The following is a 14,997-nucleotide window of genomic DNA, read 5'->3' as shown; positions in this document are numbered from 1 at the left end:
GTGAACTCCGGGAAATAAACTGAGGGTTTCAGAGGGGAGTGGGTGGGGGGATGGGTTAGCCCGGTGATGGGTATTAAGGAAGGCACGTAGTGCATGGAGCACGGGGTGTTATGAGCAAACAATGAATCATGGAACACTACATCAAAAATTAATGATGTACTGTATGGTGACTAACACAATAAAAAAATAAAGATTGGCCCATTATCCAGAATCTGAGACTAGAAGCTACCATAAAATTTCACTTGATACAGGCTTTTCCAAACTGTGGACATGACTCATTAGAGGGTTATAGAATCAATCTAGTAGGTTGTATTGCACTTTTTAAAAAGTGGAACAAAATGAGACACACAAGATTGGAAAGTACAGTAGTGAATAGTCTGTAATAAGGACATGTATTGCTTTATATAACTTTTGTTTCAGTTATTAAAACTTGTATAAAAGTTTATTGTAATTTTCTTTAGAAATATTTCTTGCATATAACAAGCCTCTTGGGTAGTCTAGATACATAATTGGTGGTGATCTTTAAATTCACTATTATAAGTTGTTTCTTTTTGCTTTAAAAAAAGTTGGTGGATTCTAACTTAAAAACATCATCAAACCTGGATAAAATCGTTCATTTCTTAAAAGATGACTTAGTCATTTTTCCTAACATTTTAGACTCTTTTGTCTGCAAATACACATTTTTTGGTACCATTTCTATGCTTTTGGTTTATTTAATTTTTTCCCCTGCTTTTATAAGTAATATTTAAACATTAAGAGTAATCAGATCTGAATTTTTTATTTTAGTATTCATACCTTTCTCTAAGTTTTAATTGTTTCATTACAAAAAATACAAGTAAATAAAGTATTGCATGCTTATTATAGAAGAGTTTGATAATACAGAAATATACTCAGAATAATAAAATAATAAAATACTCTTTTCCTTTTTCAAGTCTCATTATAAAGCAGACTGGAAGAAAACTCTTGCTAAGGGCTATGATTTGAGATCAGATGCCATTCCAATTGTTGCTGCAAAAAGTTCAAGGAATATTGCTAGTGATGTAAGTATAATTTGAAAGTGGAAAACTCTTCTTTATATTTTAAAAATCTTTATATGGTATATGAGGCTATATGAGCTGTATTAGGAAATAAATAAAAAGTTATAATATAAAAATATTTTCTAACATCCAAAGTGCCAATGGTTTTTTATTACTTTAAAATCTTTAGATATTTAATACAGTTATTACAAAAAAAATTCTTTGTTTTAAACTGAAATAGTTGGAACTGTCATTGGTATCACTGTTATGAATTTGGAAACTGCTGTTTATTTGGATTTTTCAAGAAAAAAGTGTTGGCATACTAAAATGTCACTAAATCATTTAAAAGGCTCCAAGTTTTTAAAAGAATACGATTTTTTAATATAATTTTCACAAAGAAAAAATCCCATAAAATAGGAAAACCAGGAAGAATTATAGATTAAATGACAGGATTTTAGTTACTTACCTACTTAATTACTTTTTATAAATTAAGTTATATTTTCATGTGAGTTGATATAATACCTCGATAGAGTAAAAACTCATTCACGTGGAATCCAGTAAACTTATTTGTATAAGAGCTTTGCTGAAATTTATTCAGGATTATACAACTACTTTATAAAGTAATACAAATTATTTGGAAATAGATGGTTAAAAAAATATACACTAAATCCTTCAAAAACTTTTCAGGAACCTTTGAGAATATTCAAAGAATCTACTTATGAATAATCTAGATGTAAACCACAAATTATCCCATTCTTCATTATCCCCAGAAAATATCTCAAGACCCTTCATTAGAAAAATTTTACTCGTTGTTTATTTAAAAATACTAAAATATTTAGGTGTTACTTGGATTCAGACGAGATTTGGCTATTGCTTAATTTGTTATATAAATTCAGTCTGACACTTAAGCATTTCCTACAATTGACCCTATCACACTTCTGTCTGCCCTTCTTTTTCATATAGTTCAAATATAAGGAGGCTTATGAGAAAGCCAAAGGCAGGCAGATTGGATTTCTCAGTCTTCAGGATGATCCTAAACTGGTTCATTACATGAATGTGGCCAAAATGCAGTCAGATCGTGAGTACAAAAAGGGCTATGAAGCCAGCAAGACCAGGTATCACACACCCTTGGACATGCTCAGCGTGACAGCCGCCAAGAAATCTCAGGAGGTCGTTACCAACACCAACTACAAACAGCCCTTCCACAGCTACACTCTTCTGCCTGATGCCTTGAATGTGGAGCATTCCAGGAATGCAATGCAGATCCAAAGCGATGTATGTAATAGCCAACACATCACTGGCATAGAATCAGTTATCCCTTCCTAGCTGGTGGGAGGGGAGAACAAGAAATTGGCAGTTCCATTTACTTCATCTTACACCTGGCTGGACTCACTATAATTAGAGATCCTCTCCAGAATTTGGAGTTTTAGAATTTCACTCATTTGAACTATATATAGCTTTAGAATTTTTTTGGTTATTATATATGTGTGTGTGTATGTGTTTGTGTGTGTGTGTGTTAGACACAGTACATGATGTATTCTGTGAAAAACCAACAGACTCAAATGAATGCCATGTAATATCTTTTCCTGTATAAAATTCTTTTACCTTTTCCTCCAAGAAAGTTAAGTTTTATAAAAGAATTATTTGGGTTAGGTTTTCCTGTTCAAAACCACCATGAATGCAATCATTTTTTTTTAAGATTTTATGTTTAAGTAATCTTTGCACCCAATGTGGGGCTCAAACTCACAATCCTGAGATCGAGAGTCGCATGGTCTACAGACTAAGCCAGCCAGGAGCCCCTGAATGCAACTGCTTTTGAAATTTGTTTTTTTCCAAAAGATGGTAGGGAATAAAAAGCAGGTGATTCTCTTCTCCCTCCTTTTTTTCCCTTTTTGATAAGGAGTAAATCATCTAGCCAAAGAAACCCAAGTCCTGACTCCTTCTGAAATGAAAATTTCCTTTTTCTTTGTAAAGAATCTCTACAAATCCGACTTTACCAACTGGATGAAAGGGATCGGCTGGATCCCATTAGAGTCACTGGAGGTGGAGAAAGCAAAGAAAGCTGGAGAGATCCTTAGTGAGAAGAAGTATCGCCAGCACCCTGAGAAGCTGAAGTTCACCTATGCCATGGACACAATGGAACAAGCGCTTAACAAAAGCAACAAACTGAATATGGATAAGGTAGGAACTCTCCTGCTGGTCTCAACCCAAGAACCCTTACAGCGCTCAAGTCCTTGAGCCCTGGCGGTGCTGCTATAATGGTCCTCAGCATTTTTCTCTTTATGATGGTCGTGGTGGTGGTGAGAAGGGGCATTCTATAACTTTCATCATGTCTAGAGAGCTCTCACATACACTGACTCAGGCTGTCTGTCGACACCACGCTGAGGGTGCGACAACTGCAAAACTCCACATAGTGTGAGGTTGGGGCAAGATGACATTTGTTGTCTTTGTGGAAGAGGGCTCCCTAGTTCGATGTTTTTTTCCTCATTGTGTGTTCAGTCTCATCAGCCTGTCTTCTTTGCTATGTCATCCATTTGCCAATATCAAATTTAATCTCTTCTATCATGGAGACGTGGGTCTCTTCCTCTTGATAGCACTATTACAGACTTGTCCTACTATACAGTCATGTGCCTGTCTTCCTTGTTGCAGAGGCTCTACACTGAAAAATGGAACAAAGACAAGACCACCATTCACGTCATGCCTGATACTCCAGACATTTTACTGTCCAGAGTAAACCAAATCACCATGAGTGATGTAAGTAGATTAACAACAACAGTAAAGTGGGAGAAGGTTGGCGGGAACTAATATTTATGGAATGTCTCTTTTATATACCAACCACTTCAAAATCAAGATTCCCATTCTGACCCAAGTAACAAGTTGCTGGTGTTATTATATTTCATCATTTAGAAACTGTACAAAGCTGGCTGGGAAGAGGAAAAGAAGAAAGGCTATGACCTGAGGCCTGATGCCATCCCAATAAAGGCTGCGAAAGCCTGTAGAGATATTGCCAGTGATGTAAGTGCCTCCGCTGGGCCCTCTGTAGGCTCAGCGAATGAGAAGCCAATGAGCCAAGTTCGTGTGCGTGTGTGTGTGTGTGTGTGTGTGTGTGTGTGTGTGTGTGTGTGTATGTATTCAAGAGCTACAGTCAACCCTCCCCAGTGTTGGTGGGACCCTCCTCTGTGGAACACACAAGACCTTTTCCTTCACCCAGTTCAAGGACCCTCTAATCATTTGTTAATTATTTGTTATAAAAAGTGACTGGGTCTTGTTAATATAAGTTGCTTTTACAGTACTCAAATCATTTATAGGCAATTCTGAGCAAATACTGGATGCAGGCTATCCATTTTACCCAAGAGACCCTTGGTTAGACTCTTTCTTGAATTAAAGATGCACCATGAGAAATTGTGCCTGTAGCCTATTCTGATGAGACAGCTGAGTGAGAAAAGCTGCTTTCTAAAGCACCCTAAAACAACTTATTCATGCATTTCTTTGATTAACTCTGAGATCATTTTCTTTCCATGGACTCAAGTCTGGCAACAAATTTGAAGTAAAAAGATTTTGCTCCCTGCCCCTGTGAGCTCTAAAACCGTACACCTTTGACAAAGCTAATGGCATCTAATGAATTCTGTTTTTCTCCCTTTCCTTCACTGACTTCACCGTGCTTCCTTTCCCATCCACAGTACAAATACAAGCAAGCTTATGAGCAAGCCAAAGGGAAACACATTGGCTTCCAGAGCCTAGAGGACGACCCCAAGTTGGTACACTTCATGCAGGTGGCCAAGATGCAGTCAGACCGGGAATACAAGAAGGGATACGAGAAATCAAAGACCTCCTTCCACACTCCAGTGGACATGCTGAGTGTGGTGGCAGCCAAGAAGTCTCAAGAAGTGGCCACCAACACTAACTACAGAAATGTGATCCATTCCTACAACATGCTTCCTGATGCCATGGGCTTTGAATTGGCCAAAAATATGATGCAGATTCAAAGTGATGTATGTGACAGCCACATCATTTGCAGAACATTGACCTTGGTTAATAAGCAAATCATGAATGACCCTAAGTTAGGACATTTTGAAAATCCTGAAAGAAATTAACGTATAATTTCCACCCAAGTTGTTTATTTTCTACCTTAGATGGAATTTCTTTCTTTTAACAAAGGAGGATACATTCTAGAAACCAAAGTCTTATTTTCTACCATTACTGCTGTGAGGATTGGTGGTTGCTGGATTCAGCTAGGGCAAATGAAAACTTGTTTCAGAGAACATGTTGAAGGAAACGTGTCAAGCAAAGAGGGTCAGAAGCAGAAACAGCTCCTGATACACGAGTAAGAGGAAAGTCAGGAAGTCCGATCACTTGCTAGCTCCTGCCCGTCACTCCTAACTCCACTACTTCCAATTCTGTAGTCGCCCGTATTACTTGCTGATGAAACATTGAGGAGGTAGAAACTATCGGAATGAATGCGAGGCAGGCACAGAGTAGAGCCAAGAATTCCACTAAAGAGGTCATTTATTTGGTGGCTGGGAGAAGGGAATTTAAATTACTAGCCAAAGGCAGGCCACGCCACGCTCCTGTTTCTCTTAGGGAATATAAGAGCTCAGCTCTTAATTGCCAGGCAGGTATGTAGCGTCCATATAAAAGCCACCAAGGTAGACTTGTAGAGGAAAATATCAGAATTGGGGGGAAGAAAACCAAAAATTTGCACAGAGTACCAGTGAGGTTTCTGGCATACCCAAGGGAATTGTAGCAGTGGTGGGTGATCAAAGCTTACAATGAAAGAGAGAACCGGGATCCTGGTGAGTGACCTGTCAACCAAGGGAACTTGGAAATTCATGTAAGAAAGGCCAGCACAGTCACCATTCTCAAGATAATAGTCACATGACAACTACTCTAGTTGTTATTTCTTAGTATTTTTTCTTTATGAAGGCACTGAGGAAAACAAACCACAAAGATATTACTCCTTATTTTTAATTTCTCATGCAAAAAAAATGTAAGAAAAATGTTTAGAACAAAAATAGTTGGAGTTTGATATACTACTGGTTGAAAACCAAAGGGGAACTTAGGGAATATTGAATACCCACTCATGGTTCTTGGCAGCTTTGGTTTCTTCTGATCCCTGAACTTTCCCTCTTTTGCAGAATCAGTACAAAGCTGACTATGTTGACTTCATGAAGGGGATTGGATGGCTCCCCCTGGGCTCCCTGGAGGCTGAGAAAAACAAGAAAGCCATGGAGATAATCAGTGAAAAGAAGTACCGCCAACACCCAGACACTTTGAAGTATTCCACTTTGATGGACTCAATGAACATGGTTTTGGCCCAGAATAATGCAAAAATTATGAATGAAGTGAGTCTTTCAATAGTATAATATTTCCTATGCACCAGGAAAAAAGCCAAGTCTTCTTACATTTATTTGATCTACAGGTTTTGCTAAAGGTTTTAGGGCATCACAATTAATGTTTATTCAGCTTTGAAAAAGGGACCTGTGGTTAAAAAAAGATAGAAATTAGTCCTAATTAGTGGTGCCCTAAATGTTCAATGAACCACTCTGACCAACAGACATAAGAAAATAAATATGAATCGTTTCTCTTCATGCAAATTTTGGAAAGAAGTCTTGTTTGGCTAAGGTGAGGTTGAGTTGACGTTCACAATGCTGAATCAGCAAATCATTTGCCTGCCAGCTGGGTGTTGCTGCCCATCCTGCTTCTTGGCTGCTTTGATGGAATCAAAGGAGACTCCTGGATCCTGTGGCTACAGCAGCATTCTGAGCCAGGACCTTCTCTGGGCAAATCACAAGAGCAGTTGTTCTGTACAAGTAGTTCCTTGGATCGTTAATTATTCCAGCTTTAGAAAAGCCTTACTGTATTTTTAAATTTATTAGCCGTGATAGATACCAAGACCAAAGAGCACACCCACCTTGGACTTCTCTTTTTAATTGATAAATAATAAAATAATTGCAGCAGTTTTGGTTATATTATATAGATCATAATTTGAAATGCCATTGATTAGCAACCAAAAAAAAAAATGGACTTTAAACAGTTGCAGAAAATGATGGTCCTATTTACACTAGAGAGAGCTGTATTATGCTAAGTGTCTGAGTAAATCCCTTGGAGTCTTCTGAGATTTGTCAAGATGACCGATCTCTTGGACAGGGACTTGCCTGAAAGACAAGGCACAGATCTCAGTGTCCCATTTAAGATTTAGTATTTAAACTATCACAAGCTCACATTTGTTTTTTAGACGTTAAACCATTCATTTTCAGTGTAATAATTTATTAATCATTTCAGAGTAATGATGCCTGATAAGATTCATCATCCTCTTATTGCAAAGTTCTGGAAATGATGGCCCAGACCTGCTGTGTGTCCTCAGGCAAGATGCATTGCTTCTCTGGGCTATGGTTTTCCCAACTCTGCAATAAGAGGGTTCACCTGATGATCCCCAAGACATCTAGCATTTGCTATTTCTATGATTCTCACCTTGGCATCATTTTACTTTCCATCTTGCAGCCTATCCACTGTCTTGTTTGAATTAACACCTTTTCCATTTAAATTTAAAAAATAAGATCTAACTAATAAAAATCATAAAATATGGGTATTTATGTACAATTTTATAGATATATATATATGCATACACACACAACACACTAAATGAGCACCTTCTAAGATATTTAAATAATAACTTTCACTTTTTTTTTTTTTTAACTTCCCAGCACCTCTACAAACAAGCATGGGAGGCTGATAAGACCAAGGTCCACATTATGCCTGATATCCCCCAGATTGTCTTGGCAAAGGCAAATGCAATTAATATGAGTGATGTAAGTATAATTCCCCCTGGTTTATTTGAACCAGTATAAACTAATTAATGTCTCTTAATTATAAGAGTGAATGTTTCGAAAATAAGAGTAGGAATCCACAAGTAAGAATCTTTCTCTTTCTCATCTTGCTTTGCTGAGAGTGGGAGCAGGCCTGTGGATGGGACTCCGGCTCTGTAGTCCGGAATTTGAAGGGCAGCTGGGTTTTGTTTAGGGGTACTCCTCAGACTCAGAGTTGGCAGGAAGAGAAGGGCTTGGGGGCCCCAAGAGAGAAAAAGGAAGTGAGAATCCTAGGACCTGCTTCCTGGCGTCTCTCTACCAAGGCTTTGAGATGGTCCTAAAGAAGGGATCTTGGGAAAGGTTAAGTGGGAAGGGAAGATGAACATTTTGAAGAATTTGGGGCAAGCTCCATAACAAGGAATGTTCAACACTTAGTGTTAGAAAATGCGTCGTTTTATTTCACTTTCTTTCTCAACCTAACCATAGTTGCTAGGAAATCTCTAATCCTACCAGTGCTTTCTATTTTCCTTGGATTATACAGGCATTTGTGATTGATGACTTACTTTTGGATTGTAGAATCCACACAATTACATAAATAAAAGTGTCAATGGCAAAATAGCGAAATTTTCTTCTGATGTAAAAGTATGGTTGTTTTGAGAATCTACTGGGCTTTCACATTTTTAAAAAGCGTATTTACAACCTAATAGAGACCATTAAGTTTTATGTTTTCTGGTGGTTTCTTGAAGGTATGTTTGAGTGTGTAGTAGACTTTTTTCAAACACAGTTTTATTTGTCAGGGCACTTAGCCATTGAACCACCAGTGAAGCGTTCTGCTCAAAAATAAACACAATGCCACAGGGTTAGTTTACTCTTTTCAAATCAACCCAGGCTCTCCTATTTAGAAGAACATTATTCCCTTGCCTCTCTTTACAGAAACTCTACAAACTTTCTTTGGAAGAATCTAAAAAGAAAGGCTATGATCTCAGAACCGATGCAATTCCTATCAAGGCTGCCAAAGCCTCAAGAGATATTGCGAGTGATGTAAGTCTGAAGGAAAGCGCTTACCTGACTGGGTCCCCCCACCCCCGCCTAATTTATCAAAATAATAAGGACTGAATTTTGGAAACATTCAGTGGAAGAGATATAGGGGGAAAAGCATGCCTGCTAACAATGGCCTCCTTCTAGTCTGTGAATGTTTTTTAGGCTTGCTCTTTTGTTTTCTCTGGTATTTCTGGGGAAAAAAACAAACAGCAGAATGCTAACCATGTTATGACCACATATTTATGTGCTCCCTGGCTCATGAGCTGTAGGTGAATTTACTTTGAACTCCATCCCCAAGGCTATAGACATTAAGAGCCCTTCTCCAAGCTTTCCTGGTGAAAGACTTGGGTTGTTCCTGCTTCCTGCCTCTTAGACGGTCTCCTCCTAGCAGGATGTCTCATTAAATGGTGTGCTGGGGATGCTGATCTTCTGGACTCATGACAGCTGATTATTAAGGAATCAGGAATTCTGCAAGCCAGTTATTAAATTCTTGGTAGCTTGACACCAGTCATGGTGAGAGTATTTACACCACAAAAATTGACAAACAGGACAGATCAGGGCTTTTTCCCTCCAGAGAGCTGGTGTGCCAGCTCCCCATTCCCACAGCATATCACCTGTATGAAACTCAGTGCTTTCATTTGGTTGTTTCTGCAAGAAATCTTCTCACAGTGACCACTGAGTGATTGGGGGGTAATGGGAGGAACACATTTCAGAGTACTCTTTCCTTAGCCACCCCCAGTGACACTTTCTCTTTCTTATTCTATGCCTGATCTTCATCTTTCCCATCTGTCCGTCCCTACGCCACTACTACATCGTCCTGAAATCTCAGAATTCTTTTCCCTCTATTCTGGAGTAATTTGCTCTCTGAGCTCCTACCCTTTAACTTGCACACTCAAACTCACAAGAGATAGGCAGAATAAGAAGCTTTCCATGTATCAGAATCCTCCCTCTGTAGAAAGAGGTTGAGTGATAAATAGTAAAATTTATTTTCCATTACACCAGTATAGAAAGTCTTAAAGGAAAAGGAGCTCCACAAATATAAGGCTACTCTACAATGATACTGTGTATGTCATAAACTAAGTCTATTTTCTACAGTAAAAGACTGCCTGGGTGATTTCTTAGGGCAACAGTAAACTGCTTAGAACATTCTGCTTTTTTTTTCCCTCTCATTTGCTATACTGTTATCACCTACGAAAGATCTCCAACCTTAACAAGAGAAGTCAGTGTGGTATATCATCGTTAAGTTCTGGGTTCTAGTCCTTAGTGACCTTAGCATGTCACTCACCTTTCTGGGTCTCAGCTTACTCATCTGTAAAACAGGGCAGGAGTAATACCTTTGCTATCTACCTCACAGCATGTAGTTGTGAGTATCAAGTTACACAAACAAATGTGAAAAACATGTTTTATAAACTGTAGAATTCTGCACAAGTACCACTTTTTATGAAATACAGAATATTGATACTGGAATGTTTCTAGTCAAGGGAATTGCTCTAATAAACTCATTTTTTCACAGTATAAATACAAATACAATTATGAAAAGGAGAGGGGGAAGATGTTTGGTTTCCGCAGCCTTGAGGATGATCCCAAATTAGTCCATTCCATGCAAGTGGCGAAGATGCAATCCGATCGGGAGTACAAGAAAAACTATGAGAATACGAAGACCAGCTACCACACCCCTGCAGACATGCTCAGTGTCACTGCGGCCAAGGATGCCCAGGCCAACATCACCAACACCAACTACAAGCATCTGATTCACAAGTACATCCTCCTTCCAGATGCCATGAGCATTGAGCTGAGCAGGAATATGAATCACATACAGAGTGATGTAAGTCTCTCTTCTTTCTGGGTGATGGTTGGATTTCTTGCATGGGAACAGAGATCACAATCTTCTCTGCCACACTTTTGTATCTGAACTGATAAAAGTAAAGTAATTGGTAAGGTAAAGTCAAATTTGTCTCTTCTCTTTATAGAATGAATATAAGCAGGACTACAATGAGTGGTACAAAGGGCTTGGCTGGAGTCCAGCTGGTTCCCTAGAAGTGGAGAAGGCCAAGAAAGCTACCGAATATGCCAGTGATCAGAAATACCGCCAGCACCCTAGCAACTTCCAGTTTAAGAAGCTGAATGACTCCATGGACATGGTTCTTGCCAAACAGAATACACAAACCATGAACAAGGTAGACAGCCATCCTTCTGTACAGCTGCCCTTCCCTACAGCTCCCAGCAAGGCAGGGCTAGCAGCCTCTGGTTCTTGTTTGGGAAATTTGGTTTGGGTCCACCACTTCTGGGCAGTGACAGACTGTTCCAGGGCATGTGGCTACATCATTTTCTTCTGCCTACTTATTTTTATTTCCCCTGACCTCCTAAATTGAGTTAGGAATCATTTGTTTTTTTTAAATTGTTATATATTAAGGACTTCCAATTCTAGAAGATAGAGAATATCCAAAATATTATTTTTTTAAAAAAATCTGAGTTTGTTTTTGGTATCTTTCCTGAGTCATATACCACTTTAGTTACTGAATTTATTTTATTTTATTTTTTTAATGATTTTTTATTATATTATGTTAGTCACCATACAGTACATCCCCGGTTTCCAATGTAAAGTTCGATGCTTCATTAGTTGCGTATAACACCCAGTGCACCATGCAATACGTGCCCTCCTTACTACCCATCACTCGTCTATCCCAATCCCCCACCCTCCTCCCCTTTGAGGCCCTCAGTTTAGTTACTGAATTTAATTTGAATTGAGTGCATTTAAATGCTTGGTTACATTTTTTTCTTTTCTGTTTGTCCTTCAAATATCAAATGTCTTTCTTTTTTTCTCCTGACTTCCTAGCACTTATATACCATTGACTGGAACAAAGATAAAACCAAGATTCATGTGATGCCAGACACACCAGATATTTTACAAGCCAAGCAGAATCAAGCTCAGTATAGTCAGGTAAAGCTACATAAAAATTTGGCTTGAAATGAATTAAACTTTTTAAATGATGTAACAGTAAATTGATGTAAATGCTGAAGCAATAGAAATGAATGACTCAAACTGGCTGGTTAGAGATGCTGCAGAATATGGTGGTTAAAAGCAAGAGCCTCAGCTGTGACTCTTACGCTCAGGGGGCAGGCACTGTGCTTGTTTTCTTTATCTCAGTACTCATTGTACTTGGCACAGAGTAGAAAATCAATAGATAATTGTTGAAAGAAAAAATTGCATCACACAGACCTGGTATGGGTTTTTGGCTTTGCCATTTATGAGTTACATAACATCAGGTCTAAGCCTTCGTTTCCTCATCCCTGAAATTGAGACCATAGTAGTGCTTATGACATTGAACTGTTGTGAGGACCAAATGAGAAATTCCCATGTAAGGCTCTCAACACAGTACCTGGCACATAGTAAGTTCTGGAGGACTTTCAAGTGATTTTATTATTACTCCTTTAACACACATGTATCCATTCAATAAATTTCATTCATAAAGATTAATGCATCTATTGTACCTCATAAAAGACATTTCAGTATCTATTGCTTTGATCACTTGGATAATCAAATTTCGTTACCTGGCTTTTTTTTGGTTACCAATTTATTTAACATCTGTGAATAAAATAGCCTAGACTGTACTTAACAGCGGGGAGAAAGTACCTGACACACTTGATATGCCCAAATTGTGTCTGAACAGAAAAGCTACTCTAACATTGTACTGTGTCTCTTGTAACTATTCTCAGAGCCAGAAAACTGAAGCAAGATCCTGCAGTGCTAAGTCAGTGCTCCATAAAACAGCTTGAGCTGTACTATCCATATCTTTAGAGATAAGGTAGATGATAGAGTCTGATGCCTACTGTCTGGGAAGACTTTTGTCCAGTAATCCACTGGGGTTTTAATATATACTGAATAACGCTAAATTAAGTGTTTAATTTCCAGAAACTCTATAAACTTGGATGGGAAGAAGCTCTGAAGAAAGGCTATGATCTCCCACTTGATGCAATTTCTGTACAGTCGGCCAAAGCTTCAAGAGACATTGTTAGCGACGTAAGTTTGGTTTGTTTGGCTTTTATGATATATTTTATCTGAATCCGGTATCTTTAATGCTGGTAACTGTTTTTACAGATAGGCTTTGCCTGTGTAATGGCAAAATGGCAAAATGTAATGCCATTCCCTTCATCTTCTCCTACCTACCCTCTTCATTTACTGAACATTCCCTTTTCCTTCTTACCGATCCAGTATCAAAATAAGGGCTTCCTGAATAGAGGTTGAGACAGAGGACCTGTAAGATCCATTACACTAAGATGCTATGTTGCTAGATATTACAAAGAAACCAGAGATTTCAGTGTTCCCCTGCTTGCCTGAAAATAATTTCCTGTTTTCTCTTTGTCTATCTTAGACAAATTCAAAGCACCAGATAATAAATCAACCTCAGCAACCTGATGTCGATAAATTTTTATATGCACATATTTAAGAAATAGATGCCAGTTCTTTTTATTTAACCTATTCTTACGTCTACATAATTCTAATAAATTAGCTTGGGGCATAAAAAATTCAGGAAGTTTCAGGCAGTTAGGTTTAAGTTCCAGAGCGCCGAACTTTCTGTTGGAAATCTGATCCCAAAGTTCATAAAACAGGGATATTTGTTCTCCAAGACAACTTCTAGTTATGATTAGAAGGGATAGTCAATTTGGTGAATAAACTAGGTACAATTCCTATTGATTAGTTAAATTTTTATTAATATTTGACTTTGCTATTCTGCATATAAACATGTCATTTTGTTAATTCTAAGAATTAACCTCAAAAAATTCAGAGGACTTTGGAATTTCAGAGGGAAGCTCTACCTCTTAAAATTTTTAAAACAAGACAAAGACTTGGGTTGGAAAAAAGGAGTGTCTAAAACAGCATCTGACAATAAATTCTAAGAATAAAAGGGAAGATTTTCCTTAAGTCAGTCAATTTGTGACACTCCAGAAATGTGGGAAAATTAGATGATTTATTATTACTCACTGGCTTGCAGGTCAATTCCATATTAAAACAAATCAATGTGCTGAAGAACAGCAAGAATGATGCTTGAATATTCCCGCAGGAACATTTAATGTTCTGTAGTCTCCATGAGGTGAAGATTATTTAGAAATTGAAGAAATACATCAGTCATTTCCTAACTATACGTTTGATAGTACCTAATTTCTTTTAGTATGAAACCATTAGTTAGAACCTTTTGAAATCTTACCCTAAAATTAACTTTATGTAAACTTTACCACCATTGTAGAGATTATATCTCCCCTCAGTTTCAAATGCTTTTTTTTTTTAAGATTTATTTATCTTAGAGAGTGTGAATGGGGAGAGGGGCAGAGGGAGAGGAAGAGAGAATCTCAAGCTGAGTGCAAAACCTGAAGTGAAGCTCGATCTCACGACCCTGAGATCATGACCTCAGCCAAAATCAAGAGGTGGACCCTTAACTGACTGAGCCACCCAGGTGCTCCTTGAATGGTTTTTATATTCTACAAAATTTAAGGAAATTAGAGATATGTTTATGAGAACTTAATAAATTAGAATCATAGAATTTAGTTAGACAACGTAAAAGCTATTTAATCCAGCCTCCCACTCAGTGTCCTGCCAACTCTCTGAAAGGTGGTCATCTGGTCATGTGAACACTTACACATAAAAGAATTTTTGTGTCCTTCAGGGCAGGTCATCTCCTTGTTGGATCATCTCTAATTGTCATTATATAGTTCCCATTTTGAACGTGAGTATGTTGTCGATCACTCTAGGTCTGTGTTGTGTTGTGGACCATCGCAAAGTAGCTTATTTCCTCGTTCATCTGATATCTCTTCATATTACAAGCTTTTTGCTTTTTCTCATTTGGTTTCAGTTTTCTGAGTCCTTCAGTATTCTGAATATTCACTATTCTTTAAAAGTCCTTCACTCTACCTGTGATTTATTCTATTTTTTTCAGTACCCCTCTCAAAATAGCTCCCCCAAACCTCGTGTTGTTTCCCTGTCACAGGAGGTCAGGCCAGAGTAAACGAGCTTCTGACTTGTTGTGTCCCTGTCTTTAATACTACTTTTATGAGCGATTTTGTCAGATCGCCCATATTGAGCTTATAGTCAACCTAAACTCCTGAGTATTTTTAATGTATGTAACTGTGACGCTGGA

The 14,997-nt window shown here is 38.0% G+C and overlaps 1 protein-coding gene across 1 annotated transcript in view; it reads left to right on the top strand.

The window, feature by feature from the left end:
- The window catches only part of NEB (nebulin), a 204,807-nt gene that overhangs the window by 57,512 nt on the left and 132,298 nt on the right, over window positions 1-14,997 (top strand). Inside the window, 13 exon segments of the mRNA XM_034654568.1 lie at window positions 933-1,040; window positions 1,980-2,291; window positions 2,991-3,197; window positions 3,666-3,770; window positions 3,924-4,031; window positions 4,697-5,008; window positions 6,152-6,358; window positions 7,721-7,825; window positions 8,756-8,863; window positions 10,377-10,688; window positions 10,834-11,040; window positions 11,700-11,804; window positions 12,777-12,884. Coding sequence (XP_034510459.1) covers window positions 933-1,040; window positions 1,980-2,291; window positions 2,991-3,197; window positions 3,666-3,770; window positions 3,924-4,031; window positions 4,697-5,008; window positions 6,152-6,358; window positions 7,721-7,825; window positions 8,756-8,863; window positions 10,377-10,688; window positions 10,834-11,040; window positions 11,700-11,804; window positions 12,777-12,884 — 2,304 coding nt within the window.

Source organism: Ailuropoda melanoleuca, chromosome 2, assembly GCF_002007445.2.
Source record: "Ailuropoda melanoleuca isolate Jingjing chromosome 2, ASM200744v2, whole genome shotgun sequence".
NCBI classification, from domain to species: domain Eukaryota; kingdom Metazoa; phylum Chordata; class Mammalia; order Carnivora; family Ursidae; genus Ailuropoda; species Ailuropoda melanoleuca.
This window is presented reverse-complemented; position numbering and strand designations above follow the sequence as displayed.